General features: G+C 48.4%; 9 protein-coding genes across 9 annotated transcripts; 4 read left to right on the top strand and 5 right to left on the bottom strand.

Moving 5' to 3' along the window:
* Positions 1-1222: 1222 nt before the first annotated feature.
* On the top strand, positions 1223-2456 carry J7337_012179 (uncharacterized protein; the record flags this gene model as incomplete). The annotated part of the gene is made up of 2 exons (XM_044829709.1): positions 1223-1312; positions 1464-2456. 2 exons carry the CDS (start codon positions 1223-1225, stop codon positions 2454-2456), a joined length of 1083 nt encoding a protein of 360 aa, XP_044674625.1.
* Positions 2457-3113: 657 nt separating this feature from the next.
* Positions 3114-4310, top strand: J7337_012178 (uncharacterized protein; the record flags this gene model as incomplete). The annotated part of the gene is given in 3 exon segments (XM_044829708.1): positions 3114-3278; positions 3303-4133; positions 4149-4310. 3 exon segments carry the CDS (start codon positions 3114-3116, stop codon positions 4308-4310), a joined length of 1158 nt encoding a protein of 385 aa, XP_044674624.1.
* Positions 4311-4849: 539 nt separating this feature from the next.
* J7337_012177 (uncharacterized protein) lies at positions 4850-5746 on the bottom strand (the record flags this gene model as incomplete). The annotated part of the gene is made up of 1 exon (XM_044829707.1): positions 4850-5746. The coding sequence occupies one exon, from the start codon at positions 5744-5746 to the stop codon at positions 4850-4852; it is 897 nt and encodes a 298-aa protein (XP_044674623.1).
* Positions 5747-6081: 335 nt separating this feature from the next.
* J7337_012176 (uncharacterized protein) lies at positions 6082-6687 on the top strand (the record flags this gene model as incomplete). The annotated part of the gene is made up of 2 exons (XM_044829706.1): positions 6082-6180; positions 6256-6687. 2 exons carry the CDS (start codon positions 6082-6084, stop codon positions 6685-6687), a joined length of 531 nt encoding a protein of 176 aa, XP_044674622.1.
* A 422-nt stretch (positions 6688-7109) lies between these two features.
* On the bottom strand, positions 7110-9051 carry J7337_012175 (uncharacterized protein; the record flags this gene model as incomplete). Its single annotated transcript, XM_044829705.1, has 5 exons — positions 7110-7573; positions 7627-7722; positions 7852-8674; positions 8699-8806; positions 8875-9051. The coding sequence occupies 5 exons, from the start codon at positions 9049-9051 to the stop codon at positions 7110-7112; spliced, it is 1668 nt and encodes a 555-aa protein (XP_044674621.1).
* A 3552-nt stretch (positions 9052-12603) lies between these two features.
* J7337_012174 (uncharacterized protein) lies at positions 12604-13596 on the bottom strand (the record flags this gene model as incomplete). Its single annotated transcript, XM_044829704.1, has 2 exons — positions 12604-13206; positions 13255-13596. 2 exons carry the CDS (start codon positions 13594-13596, stop codon positions 12604-12606), a joined length of 945 nt encoding a protein of 314 aa, XP_044674620.1.
* A 1192-nt stretch (positions 13597-14788) lies between these two features.
* J7337_012173 (uncharacterized protein) lies at positions 14789-16022 on the top strand (the record flags this gene model as incomplete). Its single annotated transcript, XM_044829703.1, has 2 exons — positions 14789-15082; positions 15132-16022. 2 exons carry the CDS (start codon positions 14789-14791, stop codon positions 16020-16022), a joined length of 1185 nt encoding a protein of 394 aa, XP_044674619.1.
* A 104-nt stretch (positions 16023-16126) lies between these two features.
* J7337_012172 (uncharacterized protein) lies at positions 16127-17064 on the bottom strand (the record flags this gene model as incomplete). Its single annotated transcript, XM_044829702.1, has 2 exons — positions 16127-16423; positions 16489-17064. 2 exons carry the CDS (start codon positions 17062-17064, stop codon positions 16127-16129), a joined length of 873 nt encoding a protein of 290 aa, XP_044674618.1.
* A 1392-nt stretch (positions 17065-18456) lies between these two features.
* J7337_012171 (uncharacterized protein) lies at positions 18457-18971 on the bottom strand (the record flags this gene model as incomplete). The annotated part of the gene is made up of 2 exons (XM_044829701.1): positions 18457-18795; positions 18840-18971. 2 exons carry the CDS (start codon positions 18969-18971, stop codon positions 18457-18459), a joined length of 471 nt encoding a protein of 156 aa, XP_044674617.1.
* Between the last annotated feature and the right edge of the window lie 304 nt (positions 18972-19275).

Genomic DNA, 19275 nt, shown 5'->3' with positions numbered 1-19275 from the left:
GTGTATCGCAACTTGGCCTGGGGATTGAGCTCTCGCAGCTTGGCAACGAACTTCCTACTCCCCTCGATTGGGACTTCACTATCATCGTTTCCATGCTGCAACCAGATGAAAGGAAGCTCCAGTGCCAACTGCGGGTTGTCTTCTAGGCATTCTGTCGGAAACAGACTTCGGTGGTCGCCGAAGAAGCTGGTGTATGTACCGTGCTGCACCATTGCGATTGGGAGATTTGGGATTGCTCGGGTTGTTGGCTGAGGCCCGTCTGGGAGCTGCTTGAGATGCTGAGACACGAGTTCGTAACCGATTTTTGGATACCGGCCCATTTGCTTCGGGTAGGCTTTGCAGAAATGGTCGCTTCGCATGTCGATCATGGGGTAACTTGCGATAACAGCGCGAAATGCAGTTGGATGACGCAAGGCCAGTTGGATTGCGAGGTAGCCACCTGGAAAACATATTATTGTCAGCGTTCTGTCTCTAGCCTCAACGAAGAAGCACTACTCGCCTGCACTCTCGCCGGCTAACAAAACCTTCCCCAAGTCTGCGCCGCTCTTCCCGTTCGTCATTGTTCCAATAGCCTCACTCAAGCTGCTCTGAACCCAGGACCAGACATCTTCGATATCTTGTAGGATCCCAACCCCATTACTCTCTGGGAGTAGTCGATAGTCGCAAGATACCGAAATTGTGTCGTTCTCGAGAGCATACTAGAGGATCCTGGGGGGCGTAAGCTGTGTGTTGTCACGGTTGCCGTAGACGAGAAAGCCACCGTGAAATCGAATGAGGAGAGGCATCTCACCAGATGGCAAGTCCTTGGGAACCAACAAATCCAGGAGAACGGGTTGTCCCTCGATCTCCTTGTAAGTGAAGGTCGCGACGTTAAACTCGTCAATAGGAGGACATGTTCAGAAGCCATTACTATTATTTATTGTTTTGGTCGACGATGCACAGTTGGAACACATCGATGTGAACGTTTACAATCTAACCATTCGCACGAAGACAATTAATACTCGTGACCCTTTGTTGTTGTGAGGGCGGTCCGCGGGCCCGAGACTTCTGCTCCTACCAGAGACTGCCGGTACAGACTTCAACAATTATCTGCAGATCAGTCATTGGTGTACCACTTGGTGCTTTCAGTTAAGGCGAGACGGCCAACTCACAAGTCCCTTTAGCTCTATCCAAATTGGATACTGTCTAATCTAAATATATTTGACTTCATTTTATCCTCACAATGGCTGACTTGTACTCATGGTATTCTGTGTTATTGGCCGCACTAACGGTCATCTTTCTATGGTGGGGGAGCAAGAAACAATGTGACTCTGTAAGTCTCTCCGGGCAAAGTGCCCTTCATGAGAATGGATGATTATCATGCTAGCAACAAAGCGCTAATATCTTGACACCAGAAACCTTCTCTCTCACAAAATACCCATCACCACCATCAAGAGTTGCCAAGCGATTACAATGATATTCAGCCATTGGAAGACTTTGACTTTAACAAGGCCGAGCCAGTGCAGACTCGACCATGGAAACCCAAGTTTCACCTCACCATGGGCCTTGAGAAATGCGCGTTCTCGGACATCATGCCTATTGACAAAACCTTGGAAGAGAGACTTGCTCTTCGACGCAAGATTGTTACTGAACATTCCGATATGGTCATTGCTTCTGAATCATGCTCGGAGGCTGCCGTCAAGGAGTTTTACGAGTGGATGGTCAAAACATACCTACCACGGCGTTTTCCGTCTCTTTACCGTTTGGAGGGGGATGTACTTGTCGGCCCAGCATCAACTAAACTCCCGCTCGACCCGCCCAATGATGTCGATCAAGTACTCCGCCTACTTGCTGAGAGCATCGACGCAGAGCTGTTCTTTCTTAAGAGGCAAGGTGACACTTACGTTGCAAAAGCACTCATTCTTTGCTATGCTTTCTCCTTTAACCCTTCTCTAAAATTGAACAAAACCTTGGCGGAGATTCATGGCCCTGTACCTGGATACAAGGAGAAACTTGAGAGGCCTATGAATCGCTACTTCACTTCCTTACCAAAGGGCAAAGTTGCCAAACGGCACAACTGGAACATATCCATTGGCCGCGACCTTTTTGTACCGAGGGAAAATCCATTGACTATTTTGTCATTGTGGTTGATGGACTGGATCAAGACGGTCCTTGAGTGGCTTGGTATCGAGGTGTTGAAGATGAAGAGTGCTGATTTGGACCCTGAGGAAATGAACGTTCGGTGTGAGAGGCAAACGCTTCATAGATTGATGGAGAATGAAGACACGTTGGTATTTACTTTTAAGACGTATCAGTACCCTCTGAGGCAGATTCGAGACGAGGGAGGAGGCCCGGCGTTAGCTGAAGCGATACGGGGGATCGATCGTAGGAGTGTGCCTCAGATCGCGTGGTACAAGGCTTCGATGTATTGGGAACAAGCTGTTGTGCAGTACCTTCTTGATGAAAGTTCTAAATAACTTGGAGGGAGTTGTAAATAAAATCGAAGGGCTTGTCCAGTCTGAGATCAATGAGAATCGAAACCCAACGCATTCCAATAGCATTCAGAGAACACTCTAAGCTACAACCTGTGTGACTTGAACAGTAGTAAAACTTACGTACCTCAGAGCAGGAACAGTGCTTGAAACTCTCACACCAGACGTGTTCAGACCTGTAGCACTGCCACGTCGGTGTATGCGCTTTGTTCATGATTGTGTTGACACTCAGGCTCAAACGCCATGGCAAACATACCTTCTGCCACTGCCAGCACGCGAGAAAGCGCGACGTGTCCCTCTGACACTGCCAGCGGTCAACGTGCAGTCCACATAGGACGAAAAGCAGCTGCCAGTGGCCCAGAGTCATCACCCAAATCGTCCCAATAAATACTTGGTCTGCTCGCTCTCTTTCCTTCTCTTTTCTTTTCCTCCTTCCAACTGATCATCGATCTTCACTTCCATCCTCAACCATCTTCACATCTTTCATCTATCATCTGCCCTTCTTCATCAACATCAACCAATATCTACCATTACCTTCACCCACTCACCATCGACCATCCATCTTACCAACAGTCGTTGTCAACAGAGACATTCTCACACAAAATCATAACAACAACGACATCTTCTAATCAAAGACTCAACATGCCGTTCCTTGAGTTGACCGCTCCCGCCTCTGCCACTCCGGAGTCGGCTTCTACCATCTCTTCCGAGGACAACAAAGTGGTTGCCCCCACCACTCCCGCTCCTGCCTCCGCGGAGACTACCAACACTCCCTCTCCTGAGGTTAATGTCAACAATACCGACCAGGTAAGTCTCCCATCCTCAATCAAGGATCATGAGCTAAAGGAACCCAAGGCGTTCGATCAGATGATCACCCACCTCAACGCGATGCGAGCCAAGGTTCAGGCTCTCGAGCTGGAGAACACCCAGCTCAAGGCTCAAGTTGAGTCCGAAAAGTCATCCAAGGAACAGCTCTCCAAGAACCTTGATCAGGTCAACAACAACTCGCGCGCTGCTCAACTCGAGGCGGCTACCAAGATCCAGTCCCTTGAATTGAAGAACAGCGATCTCGAGGCTCAAGTCGAGTATGAGATGTCCGTCAAGGAGCACTACTCTACTAACCTTGATGAAGCCAAAAACAACTGGCACTCTGCTCAGCTTGAGGCTACTGCCAAGGATGCCGAGCTTGGCCGTGTCCGCGAGCGCCTGCAACTTGTCCAAGCTCAGGTTGCCGAGCAGGAACAACTCCATGCTGTTAAGGAACAGAACATCGAGCTTCAAGCTCGCTTCCGCCTTCAGTTCCTCCTGACAACTCACCAGCACGTTCAGACACTGAAGCATATGATGCATGACTGGAAGATGCAGGTGGAGCAGAAGATTGACGAGGAATACGAAAACAACAAACTCAAGGAGAAAGACGTCGATGGTGCTCTCGACGCTGAGTACGAGCGACTCAAGGCCCTCATTGAAGGTCACGAGTACATCATTGCCAACATCCAGAAAGGTAATGAAAAGTTTGTCGCTCAGATCAAGCTCCTCCGCGAGGCTGAGAATATTACTCTCATCTCCGACCTCACTGCCAATCGCTTTGAAGCTTTCTTGAATGAACGCGAGAAGATGGTCGCTCTGCTTGAGAAGGAGAAGCAGGATTTTGCCAACATGGTTAATGAGAACTAGGAGTTCGATAGCCAGAAGACCGACGACGCCACCGACGACTCGATTGAAATTCCCACTGAGACCAAGGAAATTACCAAGGCCGAGCGAAAGGCGGCTAAGAAGGCGGCCAAGAAGGCAGCTAAGAAGGCTAAGAAGGCTAAGAAGGCTAATGCGAAGAAGTAAGGAGAGTGGACTTGGGATCCCGATATGGAACTGTTGTTGACATGGAGGAACGTGGTTGACGCAAGGAATGGATGAGGATTTGGCGATGCAGAAGTGATACGGAAGGAAACTATTGGACCGATGCTATCACGGACACGTTAGGAGTTTTGATATTTTGTCTACCAGGTCATGGATGACCTCTGATCTTGCTGGTAACTCTTTTACTGTGACTTGTTGTACTTTTGTGAATGCTGTTGATAAATAAAACCGCCACCTACGGTCGATCTCCGCCAGTGTTGTGTCCAAGGTTGGATGTCGATGGGGAGTAAACACACCATTTGGTCTGTATGTACGTGTCAAAACATTCGGGACTAATAAGGATTAGAATGAAAGTCTCTTTTTCGGGAGAGTGTTATCTCGAGTTGTTAGATCTGACAGCTGTTGTTCATATCACGCGCCTTATATATAGCGTTTGCCTCTTTCTGAAGAAGAGCATAGGACTGAGACGGCAGAAAAGGATGTATATAAACCATTGCCTTGACGTTGGACAAGCTCTACCATTATATCTTTGCAGTCTCCAATGCGTCCTTTGATTGTTCGCCCACATCACGCGTGCAATCCACAAACTTTCCCCTCAGAGCTGAACCCTTCCCCGAGCTAAGCCACACACACGTCCATGCTGGTAACTCAGGCTCAAAATGGGGTCTCTTGGCGCCTATCTTTGCCATATGCTCCATAACGTAGGGGGCCTCTCGTTTGGTCTTTTCCGGGAACCCCGTCTCATGTAGCTTGGTCTCGATCTCGCCGGGGTGAATGCTAAAGACGCTTATGTTGTTATCCACTCCCTTCTCGATCTTCTGCAACTGATCTAGCTCGACCTGCAGAGTACCCGCAAATCTGGTGATGGACGTTTTGGCGCAGTTGTATGCCGTTGTCCATGGGAGGTCTGCCGTTGCAGCTCGTGATGACGTGTAGATTATTACAGCTTTGTTCCTCTCGCGCATTTCGGGGATGACAAGTCGGGTGAGTTCAACCGGTGCCCGGACATTCAGCTCCATGATATCCCACCACTCGGTTGCATCCGTCAAGTGGAAGGGCTGAAAGATGTTGCTGCCAGCATTGCACACCAAGACGTCGACGGGGCCGAGCTGTTCGCGGAATTCGCGTACAAGACGTTCTTGATCCTTCAGCTTGAGTACGTCTGCAACGATGCCTACGACCTTGCCATTGAGACCTAAGCTGACGATTTCAGCTTTTGTTTCCTCGACTTGGCTGCTTGTTCGTGCCGTGACGCAAACGTTGGCCCCCGCTCGCGCCATTGCGATGGCAATCTCCCGACCAATACCCCTGCCAGAACCAGTTATCAGGGCATTCTTGCCTGTAAGCGAACCCGTGAGTCGATCGGGGTCGATCTCGGGATAAATGCCTGTGCGAAGGGTATAAGGTGACTGCAGCATCTCAAGGACGAGAATGGGATTAATTATTAGCAAGATGAATTGAAGTCATTTGTTGCTTGTCCTAAAGTTACATGTTATACGAACCAGCTTCGAGATTACACTAGCGAACTTATTCGGGTAATACTTGCCGGTTGGATTTCCCGAGTGGACTTCCCGAGCGGGTTTTCCGGGGACCGTCATGCACCGACTCCACATCGGGAGTCCCGGCCAAAACATGAAGGATGCGAGAACTCTTGTTAGTGGATAAATATTAAATACCATCTGATACCATCCATCAACAGAACGCTGCTAGCTCCATTATATCTAGACATCACCGGAACAGCCGCTTCGTGGAAATGACCTTTGAAATTTACATTCCGGATAACCTGAGCTTCCAGGACTACATCGCTGTGGTTCAAACAGCAAGGGTCTGGGCGGATGGTTACGACAGAAAGGTACGAATATGGATTCTCTTTCCCATGATCAAACTAATAGACAGACTAATGCTAATTATATTTCTTCGTCTCTAGAGTGAGGAGCGACTCCTTGCAGCTCTAGCACCAGAAGTTTCAGTCGACTACACGTTGATCGTGCCGGCGTGGGGAATAAAGCAGTACAAGGCAGCCGAGTTCGCGACACTTTGGCTTTCAGAAGAGCACCTAGGCCTGAAGCCTTTAGTGACGCAGCACCTCCTGGCGCAGCCATATTTCAAGAAGGTCTCTGCCGATGAGATTGTGGTGGAGTGGCAGCAACTCGCGAGTCATGGGCGACTACAAGACGATGATGAGGGCGCGAGGGATGCGTCTGCTGCCAGGATCAACGAGACCAGTGATGGGAGGAGTCACATGCAGCATCAATTTGTCAAGGTTGGCGGTCTCTGGAAAATCGCGACAATTACCCCTTCTCTGCTTTATCAGACTGGGGACTTTATGCGTGTGAGAAGACCAGCGCGTGAGCAATAGAATACAGCGGTTATGTTGCAGAAATAATAGATAATTTTGCACAATACCTTGGGTACTATTTGATGAACCTTGAAGACAACAGGCCTCTCTAATCAAGGGCCTGTCAAGCTATCGCTTCTCAACGATGGCTCGGAAAATCCGGCTCATGATGGCACCAAGCTATTCAGGTTACGTATCAGGGATGCATCGGGAATTCAGGTACTTCCCCAGTTATGCATCGCCTAAAGTACGGCAACAATTGCTTATGGCATTCATATACAAGTTCGCAAGCCATTTAAACGAAGATGACGCGTTGCAGTGACGGGCCGCAACCAGCGAAGCACAAAGAATACAGATTCCATAACATTTTATTAAAAGATCATTGTTTACCTAGGACTGCATAGGGAAAACAAAGCTAAAGCTAATACCTGTCCACAGTGGATTTAGATATCACGCATCTGCTTTCGACGAACATCCGAATCCTCCAGAGCAGACTCAACATGACTGTTCATTTGACTTGCAACCGACTTGAGGAAGCACGCAGCTACAGCATTTGCGGCCACAACGACTGAGATGGCAATCCACACAAACCTCCACGAGTACGTATTGGCATGGTCATTTGCGGCGAGGACTTCAGGGATCAGTGTCGCTGGCAAACCAGACACATGTGACAGAGCAGTTGGGTTCCCACTGTTGATGGCGGACAGCACGTCTGGAAGCAGGCTTGAGTGTCCCGCGGCTGCAAGAACTGAGCCAACAGCCTTTGGTAGTGCCGTGCCCATCTTATTGTGGTAGATGGATGTGAAGATGGTGATACCGACGGCTCCACCGAGGGCTCGACCGGACACGCTGAGAGTTCCTGCTGTCCCAAGCAAATAGGAAGGGACAGAAAGAGACAATGCAACGACTGGTGATGTCAGCATCAGCAACGGCTTGAGATAGTCACAAGGGGAGTCCTACCTGGAATGACTGTGGTGACGGCAGTTCCGCATCCAAACATTGCGGAGAAAGCGTAGGCCCAGGATAATCTGCTGGGGTTGAGTAGCGCCATAAGACCTGAACACAAAAAGGTTAGATATTTCTCGGTGAATATTGAGGCTTGTGACCTACCGACAAACAGACTGCACCAAATTAGTGAAGCTACCAAGATAGTCCTGTATGACTTGGTTCGCGCCATTAGTATACCCGCGGGCAAGCAGCCAAATGCGGAAGTTGCCAGGTACGGAGTGAGGATAGTGGCGATCTTGACGGCATCTGTTGTGAACATGGAGGCAATCTGTTGCGAAAAGACGACATTGACGCCCAGCAAAAGCATTCCATCAACAACGCAGACAAACAGCAGGATAGGGAAGTTGCGAGACATGAACAAGTCATGATGGAAGATACCTTGGCGCGTGAACAACCTTTCGTAGAGTCCGAAAGCGAGCAGGCCAACGCAGCCGATAATCAAGGATGCGAGAACCTGGCTGGAACTCCATGGGTATGTATTTCCTCCCCAGGTCAATCCGATCATTATGGATGCGATAGACCCGACAAACAGCAGAATTCCGAAGTAATCGACTTGAGCGAAGAGGTCGTCGAGCCGCGACTGCTGTCGACGCAGGGTTGTAGGCGGGGGATGGTAGAAGCAGGTTACCAGTACGGTAGTGGTGCCGTAGACGAAGGCGTTGAGGTAGTAAGACCATCGCCAGGTCTGGTACTTGACGAAAGCGCCGGCCCCGAGGGTGCCAGCGACAACAGCACAGCTCGCCAGAGTCTGAGAGAAGCCCATTGTCCAAGGACGGAGTTTGTTAGGAGTTACTTCTTGGCCCGCAGGTACACCCATGATACAGCCTGCGTTGGCAAGGCCGGTCAAGATGTTGCCAATGATGATGGTTGTGATGGACTTGGCTGAGCCAGAGATCACGGAACCGATAATGCCGATAACGCTCGCGACGACAATGAACCATTTCTTCCCGAATCGATCACTCAAAGAGCCCTTATCATAGTCAGCTTTGGACCTTGAGACCTACCATGACGTCAAAGAACTAACCAAGACCGGGCCAAAGGCCAGAGTCACCAAGAGATTAGCATTCGATATCCAGGCTTGCTTGCCGGCGCCTCCCAAATCCATGACTTGGAAGTGAATGATGGTGTTCGTCTATGTGCGAGACATAAAGTAAGTTCAGTTGCCGCAAGGAATGGCAATGCTCAAGCAGTGAGACATACCGTATTAGCTATAGCAGCACAACAGTTCGCCATGGACAGAGCGAAGACAGCCATGAGGGTCTTCCATCGCACCTGGTACGCACCGGCTGGCTCTTCCTCAACTAGCGGAGATAAATTTGGCTCGGGAGTCACAGGCATCTCATTATGAGAAATGGAGGCTTTATCTCCGTCCTCCATTATGTATGGGATGATATTGATCGTCGTAATGATGATAAAAAGACAGGGGTAAATAGCTCGCATCTAATGGTGGCTCCAAGGTGGTTGATCAGTCTATATACAACTTGCAGCAGCATATTCCCTCCATAGCTTTATTCTGTCTATCCGACCGGGATGTCCGAGCTGGACACACGAAACCTTGAACCCAACTCCAGGGTTTCCAAGACGTGGCTGAAGCACCAGAGGAGATCTTCTGGTTTTGCGGGGTAGGGCAGGACTACGGATAGACGGCACGGGCATTACCCCAGACGAACAACGCGGGGGTGAACATTAGCGCTGATACAGGGAGACATCGATCTTATCGCTACTTTGCTAAGTCCAAGTAGTACAACGAAGACTGCATCTCGGGTTTTCCGCTGTACCTGGGATATCCTAGGTTACTCGGACAATCCGGCTCATGTCGGACACATGAGGACATAACTGCTTGCACAACTAAGCTAACCTCTATGCTAGACTACTTCTGGTTTCATTGGTGAACCTCGTCATCTCAACTAATTCCGCTGTGCTGGATGAGCCGTCGACCTTGCGCCCCAGATCCGATCTCACTCTATACATGGTATTGTCACCTGGAGCTGGGGTATTGCTTGGTACTCTTATCGGCCGCCCTGCTGTAGATGAGTTGTATTGGTGGCTTCTGGGTGTAGCGTCGACTGAGCTTTGCAATCTTGGAAATGTCTTGAGCATCAGGACTCGAAGGTTTGGCATGCAAGCGCACCAAATACCGACATTGAGTTCTATAACGGACCAGTAGCATGTATCGTAGCTATCCCCTGTGGCTTGGATTAGAACTCGCTAGAGTGTGGGGAATGATTGACTGTTTACATGTAGGGTTGGAAGAATTGCCAAATGCTACGAGATAACGTAATCTGAGGATGCTGACAACTGTAACACTGGAAGAAGAGTTAGTGACCAGACGCACTAATCCAGTAGAGATTGAATGGTTGATTCTTACAAAGTGCCCACGCCGAACATCGAGGCAACTGCAAGCTTTCTCTTCCATTTCATCTGGAGATGAATCAGTTGAGAAATCGGGATTCCAAGCATCCAGAAATCTAAAATGATTCCAACTGCAGCAATTGCCCATGCTAGTCCGTTGATCCCTATGCAATGGCCCTTGTGAAGTTGGTCCCAGCCCTTCCAATAGAAGCTGATTGGCTGGCATTGAAACAGTGCCAGCAGATCAAAGATAACCATGCATAGTACTGCTATGCCAACAGTTCCCCATATCAGCCTCCGGAAGGTTAGCGAGTTTCGTGCTCGAGGCTGTTGGGTACACGATACCTTCGAATTATGACTCCTGGGAATATACGGAGGTAGAAGAGAAGAACGCAGATTTTGGTGGCGAAAACGTCCGTCGCGTAAAGTGTTTGGCCTGCGTAGAGAAACTTGGATCGTTATTAGCCACGCCTGAAATGCGACAATGGGATACGAACGCATAGATACGATGTGATTGTATCTGGACTGAATCTCCACGCATCTCGTCCTAGGCCATTGCCGGAGACTACCAGCGTTGTGAGTATTTTGGTCATGAGATCTGGATGACAGGAGGATACATACGGCCATGCAAACAGACAATCGAGTTGCCTAGATTGACCAACTAATAATAAAGCAAATAAGTCCGTGCAATGGTAAGACAGCATGCCCAAAGATGACTTACAAAAGCGCCCGTGATCACGTAATCATCAACCTGGAGTCCAGGCCCATATCGTATCTTCTCAATGAATCGAAGACCAACTGTAGTTCCAGTAATCACAATCAACGTGATAGTGAGGATGTTGAACTGGTTGTGTTTGTCGCGAATGGGGAAATCACATGCCACCGAGGTCAAATTTATCGCGGCTACAAAACTCAAATTAGTACGTAAAAATGACACATCAATATTCACTACCTACAGAGAGCTTCTCTGGGCAGACAATGACTCTCAACGCATGGTAGCACCTCGCTTTTGAGCTTTGGATCGGTGCAGAGACATGTTGCGCTCGTGCCGCATGATGATGCTGACACAAAGTCTAGAACACAACTCTCCTGGAATTACCTGTCAGCTTCGACGACCAAGAGTTGGGGTCAGGTTGATTTGCGTACCGCGCAGCTGGGAAGCTCAGTCAGGAAGTTGGAAAGATCGCCACAAAGAACCTGGCTCATGAACCAAGTCCATGTCGCCAGCAAAAGCAACGGATGCATGGTTCAGACGCCGTACCGCGATGGCATGCAGCAGACAAGGTCAAAGTCTGGGGAAAGGTTCTTCAAGGCAACGTTTTCATCGTGTTTTCACGTGCTTCAGACATTTGAGAACCTGCAGTCTTTTTAACTTCTCTTCTTGTAATAAACCGAGTCAGCGGAGCCGGCTCCTTTTCTCCGTGAGCAGCCATCACAAATTTCTCGTTGCCAATACGCTAACAACAGCGACATCTCGGGCTGACGCCACTAACCCCACAGTCTAGGGGGATCGACACGAGTTATGGAGTTCTGGAGCAGCCTCTCGCTGACGGAAATAAACAACCTTCCCATTTGAGAAATTAGACTCCAGTAGTCGCGAAGATCATGTTTGACATTTTCAGACTTTGCTGGCCGTTTATTGTCAGTTTTGCCACGCAAACCATTACCTAGTGTTATCATTACATAATACTTGCGATACCTGTAATCTACGTTTTCTGTTAGACCATTGATTGTATAAAGCTTCGACAATGCCGTGTTGCCGCTAATAGGGGTGAGAGAGAAACAAAAGATTTCACACTTATGACTACCAAATGAAATTTTGTGAAAAATCCTGGCATCGAGCACGCGACCGAGGCCGTCAGTTCATGCAGTATGCCCTTTCTTACAGGGTTACGTCTAACCGCAGCCCGGCTTGCTGGTCTATCCGCTTCCGAAGCAATGGCACCCTATCACACGTTTATCGCTAGTTACTGTGATCTTCTCCCTCGCATGAATTGTGATCAGCCTTAAGCTGCTCTCCGGAAGCCAGTCTCTCTGTAACTACCGACTTACCCGGACGGGGCCTTCGAAGCACTGATGCGACAGATCCTTGCTACTAAGCTAGCATATCGGCTAACAAGACTTCGCGGATAGTGACGGAGGTGAACTCGGCTTAGAGCCCGCCGACCAACAACTCATTTCCCATTGAGTTCAAGCACTAGCATTTGGTGAAGCTCAAGCATCATAGAGATACGGAAGCGTCTTAGTAATAAACATTTACATCACTTGAGCGGCTGGCTTATAATACAAGCGCTATCTGTATTCGCACAGGGAGGGGGGGATAAATGGCATCAAAAACACTGCATCCTGCACACAAGATTGAGCGCATCCCAAGCGTCTCGTCAAGTATGCTCGTCCAGGAGGGCGGAAAAGTTAGAGAGAGAATCGACAGTTCCCGCACAGTCGACTTCCTTTAGTTAGATAATGCCTTGGATTAAATTTGACAGTCTATATACCTCGATACCTTAACAATGAAAAGGACAAAATAACTCGCGTCTATATAGTAATAATATAATGTAAAAAGAAATCGCTACCATATTAATCCATCTGTCTCCGTTCATACCAAATTCTCTGATCCCGCTCCAACTTAATTTCCAGAATCTTCGCATAAGATATATCAGCAATAGAAATCCCCTGTATAATGTCATTGCTCAAAAGCTCCAGGTAATGCTCCGCAAGCAACCTCTGATGTTTCACCTCCTCCGCATCAATATCATCTTGATATCGCCTGATCCTTGCCGATATCTTCTTGATGATGCCCTCCTTTGTATCTTTCTTATCCTCAAGGATACAAAATTCACGACGCCGTGCTCGGAGTTCGTCTTCAGCATACTTTTCTACTTCAATCGCTTGGTCGCTTAGTTGTCGTAGGCTTTGGCTGTGTTGCTCCAAGGCAGCTTGCGTATCGCGTGAGAAGGATTGGGCGAGGTTTTGGAACTGTTGGAGTTCGTTCTGTTTTGTGTCTGCTTGCAGGACGGCGTCTCTCCATTCTTGTATGGCAACTTCGTGAGACTCTGATGCTTCTGATCGCAAGGCGTCAATCACTTTCAAGTCTTCTCTTTCGATGTGTAGATGATCCTCGTATTCTTTGAGATTATTCCGTGCTTCTTCGATGCGACGAGCTGAGGCTGCGATGGCTTCCTGGACAATGGTCAGTTGTTCTTGGAGAACCGGAATTAGATAACTCACTTCAAGTGTTTTTTTGTTTTTTCCGCTTAGGTTCCTGTTCGTCTCTGTGTTTGTTTCCTCCCCAGCATCGCCGTTAGGATTCCTATCATCCACATCCATCTCCATGTCATGGTCCAGCTCGGGCTCAGGCTCAGCTTTGGGCTCAGGCTCAAGCTCAGGTTCAGGGACGGCCTCAGGTTGGGTCTCAGGCTCAGCCACGATGTCATCAGTCGGCGATCTGATTTCAGCCCCGCGCTTCTTCTGGCGCGACTGCGTGTCTGAGCGTGGAGGTCGCGGAAGTATCACTTCGTCATTCGAGTGTTGCCTCTTCCTCGTTCGAGAAGACGGTCTGCTGCCATCCATCTCATTATGAGTAGATCTCCTCCTGTTAGCTCTCTTATCATGGGTATATGTTACCCATTCCAGGGCATTAGAGGACTGTGTTGATGACAAAACCCAATCTCCCTTCTGACCCATCAGCCAGTCAGTCAGCTCTGAGAGTGTAACATGATGCTCATCATCACACGCAAATTCAACAGCCGTGACAAGCGGTGCCAGTATGTGTTTATCTAGTGTCTCGGGTATCCGGCCAGGGAGAAACTCCCAAGGCCACTGGCCACATGTCTTGTGAATCTGACGCAGTTGTTTGCAGACTGCCCGAGAGCTCCGATTGTAAGGCTCAGGTATAGGTGTTTTCTCAGATGTTGAAGGGCCGTGTGATGCCCTTGGGCTGGCCATGTTGAAACCTGACCACCGACGAGCCTGAGCCTGAGCGGGGTGGGAAAATGTCATGTCTTGCCTTATCTTATCTTATCTTATCTGGCGATTCGACCCGGCAGATCTTAGTTCCGGCACTACCCTCAGTGGACCCAAGCTTCTTGGCTCTTTGGTACTCCATATTGAACTCTCATTTTCCAGCTAGAGAGATAGGGTAAGCAGCGCTTGATAGTTAATTCAGGTAAAGTCATACAGCATAGTGATTATAGAGAGCTTGCCCCAGCATATCCTATTGGGCTTCAAAACAGGAACCTGAAGCGAATGAATTGATTAATGATATAAATACTATCTATAAAGTTGACTCCGGGATATCATGTCAGCATCGGAGATTATTTTTTTTTATTATAGATTACTTCGAGCAAACACTATCGACATTGAAACTACGGAGTAATTGCGTCTTTTATGCTTCTACAAGACCTATCTCGTATAATAAAAACCATGGTTCAACGGGAAGCGCGTTTCGGAATGATACAATGTCGTATTCGAAGCACGAACTTACTGGGCTATGCCAAAGGACTTCGTCTTAAATGCCGCAGCTACAGATATGCTAGTGTTGAAACGGAAGGTAAAAAGCTGAACTCCGTCCTTGGCAGTGATTGCAACGGTGATGCCTACCAGGGTTAGAGCGGACGTATAGACTATGATGGCAGTTAGAAATGACAGCCTGTATTCTTGGCTGTAGAAAAGACGCCGATCAATGATTGAACCCGGATACAAAAAGGAATAAACTGCTGCTATTAGATGTACAGTGCCGCGCGATCCTCCTTAAATTATCAACATGTTGTATCAGACAGTCGTATCACTGGGTCTTGCTACCATTGCCCTTGCTCTTCCTAAAGACAAGGATAGCAAGGCCCTCGCGGCCAGCAAATTTATCATCGCACTCAAGCCAACTACCAAGATAGACCTTGATCTGCACGCTCGATGGGTGTCGGATGTGCACGGACAGGCCCTCGCCCACCACGGCGTCGAGTCTAGTGGAATTGACAAGACGTTTAGTTTTCCTGGCTTTAGAGGATACTCCGGTTCGTTTGATGAGGATACCATCGAGATCATCAAAGCCAATTCCAGTGTAAGCAGATAAACATCTCAGATGGATGCGCGGAATTGACTCGGAATAGGTCTTGCATGTTGAACCTGATCAGACCTTTACTATCGCATCACCAGTCACACAGCAATCTCCTCCCTGGAGTCTATCCGCAATTTCCAATGCCAATCCCCCGTCTTCGAAGGCATCGTATACCTACGATTCGACAGCTGGGGCAGGGACATTTGTCTATGTTCTAGACAGCGGCATCTTCCTCGAGCATGAAGAATTTCAAGGCCGCGCTGTTTTCGGAGCAGATACCTCAGGCATTTCCAGCAAGAAGCAGCACGGCACGCTTGTCGCTGCTATCGTCAACGGTGCCACATACGGAGTTGCCAAGAAGGCGACTGTTGTGGATGTACAGGTTTTGGGCGATGATAGCGGTTCGTCTAGCGGTATTCTGGCTGGTCTTAGCTGGGCGGTCAACGACGTGGTGTCCAAAAACCGCGCTGGCAAGGCTGTGATCAACATGAGCCTGTCAGGAAGTAACTCAGTCATCTTCAACGAGGCGGTACAAAAGGCGATTGACGCTGGAATTCCCGTCGTCGCAGCCGCGGGGAATGCCAATGACGATGCTTCAAAAAGCAGCCCCGGCAACCAACCCAACGTTATCACCGTCGCAGCCAGCAACAAAAACTATCAGCGATGGGCATGGTCTAACTGGGGGTCAGCCTGTGACATCTTTGCTCCAGGCGAAGAAATCACATCGGCTTGGCCCACGTCTGCTTCGGCAACGTACATTGCAAGCGGCACGTCAGAGGCTTCTCCGCATGTTGCAGGTATTGTTGCCTATCTTTTGGCACTGGAAGGTTCGCGCACGCCAGCTCAGATTTGGTCGCGACTTAAGGAGCTGGCGATCAAGGATAAGATCACAGATGTCAAGGGGGTTCCAAACCTATTGGTATACAACGGGATTGGCAAATAGTTCACCTTGATCATTTGATACAGAGGTATTTCTATGGTATAACCTTCTCAAATGAGTGTCAATTGGTCAGATATTGTGGTACAATGTCTACGTGTATCATTTCTCTATTTCCTGCGCAGGACAGCAAGTAAATGATCTGCGCATCCCAAGTATTCTTCTTTCTCAGAGTAATCTTTGAACAGCAAATCTGCCCACGCCTCTATGACTTCACCATCGGCATCGATAAGCTTGGCATCAAGCCCACCACCAAGAATCCCCTCTGTAGAGCGCAGACCGATAAGCTCTGCTACATCAGGGAAGTGATGTCGGAAGAATTGGCGTATGCTGCCACTGTCCGTATGGAAGGATTGTACTTCTACCTCAAGGTTTTCGTTCAATCTTTCGTAACGGCCGTTCGCAAGCTGTTCAGAAAGGGCGAGTGTTAGTGCTGGTGTCAGATGTAGCTGACATAATTGATATCACGTACATAGGCAGCATAAAAGTCCTTCTGTTTGACAAGCCTCGCAGGGTCACGCATTGCCAAGTCCCTAAGGTGAGCTTCCTTACTAACGAACGCGCAAAAGACGAGTCCCCCCTGAGGCTTTGCGAGCCTGAGAGCGTTCTCGACCGCTTGCTTTCGCTCGCTCTCCTCCAAAAGGTGATACAGAGGCCCCAGTAGAAGAACGGCGTCATATGAGTCGTTAGTCAATGGAATCGTCTCTAAAGCGTCGCCTACAATGATGCTCGCAAGAAGCGCTGGGTTCTCAACGCTTGCGCTGCGCTGATCCTGCTCTAGTTCTGCAAGATGGATCAGGTCGGGACTCAAATCGATGAGATCGACATGATGGCCCTGGTCAGCAAGGGCAAAGGCTATCTTTCCCGGTCCACCTCCTACGTCTGCGATACGTTTGCGCTCAGTATCAGCAGTCTCGGAGGTATTGAGAGCGTGACGAATAGCGCGCAACGTGAGCTCGCGCTCCATTGGATGGGTTGCTAATCGAGTGTTCTCGTAATCAGCGATTTTACCATAGCGGTTAGCGACGGCCTCGCGAGATGTTGGCATTTTTACAACAGATGAGAGACGTTATATTTATGAGCTTCTGATAAACTTCATAGAGGAGAGATTTTATCTCGGGCGCAGGTTGTCGACTTCTTAAATACCTCATATACGGCCTCGGTGGGTTTAGGACTTGCCTAATATAGTTTGGTAAGTTATTTTTTGACCATGAACTTAATGCCAAGTAAGAAATAAGCTGGGAAGAAAAGAGCTATAGTCACAGGCACACGATAATGCCAGTATTGAGAGGTCCTCATCATGCTGGCTGGGATAATGATATGGCCAATCTGAACAATTTGTTTGACAATAAAGGTGAGGTTATAGCGGGGGCCTATGGCACTGCCTTGGTAGCCTCTGCCATGAATCCATAAGGCCACAAGGAGTTTCTTATCGGAGTGTCCTGGGGGTCTTATGAACTTAAGATATAAACAACCTTGTTTAATCTTAGTCTGCATATTATTGCTTTTCTTATTACATGTACTTCACTTCTATTAAAACCAAACTGTGATGGCTAAGACCGTCAGTAAAGCTTGTGAAAACTCTTAATACAATTAACTCACTCCGTAACCCACACAACCGGCCGAGTACTTGTGCGCATCACGCTTTCCTTCTAAGACTTGCCGTAGGGTCGAGGATTTCGGAATCGCAGGTCTCTAACGAGAGGCCCAACACAAGAAATGTCTCATAAAAAGTCTTGATTATACTGCTTTAAGTATATTCCTAGATAAGTACCACTTTTAACACCAGTAATGGCTTCGCGCCGTGGGACTTGTGATCAAGGACTTCTGGTGAATCCGGATTTCACTGCAACAGAGCGATGCTGGCCCAGAGGACAGACTTCACTTTGAACTACTTAGGCATTAAATGCGTTCCCACTAATTAATATGGCCCTTGTCGATCAACCAAATCCCAGGAACATTGAGTTCAAAGTTGCTGGGTTTAGTGTGCTGACCTACTGTGCTCGGGTCATCAAGAGCAAGAATCTTCAGACCATGATGTCGTTTTCCCAGGTCTGATCAGAACGGATAGCATTAGAACGCTCGTAAATATTAGATGGGAATCGGACTCAACAACCATCGACGGCTAGGGGAAACTTTGCTCGTAATACATCACCAGCGATCGTCCCTATGCACTAACCTCTACCCGTGGCGATCCCTACCTTACGAGTCACTACAACTAGAGGGCCAATAGAATGATAAGCGTTAATTCGTTGACCCGCAATAAAAGATGAATATTAAAGAGAATGATTTAAGAAATAAATTAGCTAAAAAAAATAAAACCAAAGTCCTATATGATTCAATCTGGGTTTAATAAGGAACGCCAACAGCCATATAACCTCCTAGTCAAGTTAGAAACTCTGAATCCCACATCTCTGCCACTCTTTTAGTGCAGTAACTACTAAATCTTGAATTTCTTGAAATCTCCGCCGTCAGTGCTGAATACAGGGATTCCGGAATCCTGGAGCCCCTGCCAGAAGTCGCAACTATTAGGATCTTCCGAGTCCCAACTATTGCCATCACTTCCATCGCTGTTATCGCTGCCATCGCTGTTATCACTACCGCCACTGCTATCGTCGCAAGTCCCGCCGATAAAGAAAGACGCAATATCTTGTAGATCGACCGCGATGGCCCCGATGTCAACACCAATTGACATCTGGTATTTAGCTGCTTCGTCGGCCAGAAACCCGATGTAATTAATTTCGTCGTCTTCGGATAGGCTGAAACCAGTGTCCTCATCCTAGAAAATATTAGATAATTCTCATAAGTCCAGGGTCAACCTACATAGGCATTCGTATTATGGGGGCTGATGGCATTGCCGCCCTTGTCGGACGCCAGCTTGACACGCTTGGCGATTGTTTTTCGAACCCTTTGACTGTTCACATTGATCCATCTCTCACCGTTCGACCAGTCCATTTGAGTGCCAGTATCCCTCTTGAAGAAACTTTTCCGATCGGGATCACTGGGTTTACAGTGCCACCACTGAAAGAACAGATGACATGCTTGCCAGCTCGCTGGAGTCTCTTGATCGTAAACTTGTTGTTACTCCATAGATCTAAACCGTAAACGGTAGTATCAGGATTCAAGCTATTGACTCCCCCTAAGAAACTTGAATGGACCATCGAGGACGGGTTGCCAATTGCAGATACCCACTGAAGTTGTATCTATCGCTCATAAGACAATTATCACGAGCCTGATACCATGGACACGCCGTATCTGC

This window comes from Fusarium musae, chromosome 10 (genome assembly GCF_019915245.1).
Source record: "Fusarium musae strain F31 chromosome 10, whole genome shotgun sequence".
NCBI classification, from domain to species: domain Eukaryota; kingdom Fungi; phylum Ascomycota; class Sordariomycetes; order Hypocreales; family Nectriaceae; genus Fusarium; species Fusarium musae.
Note: the sequence above shows the minus strand (reverse complement) of the source record. Positions and strands in the feature narration are given on the sequence as shown.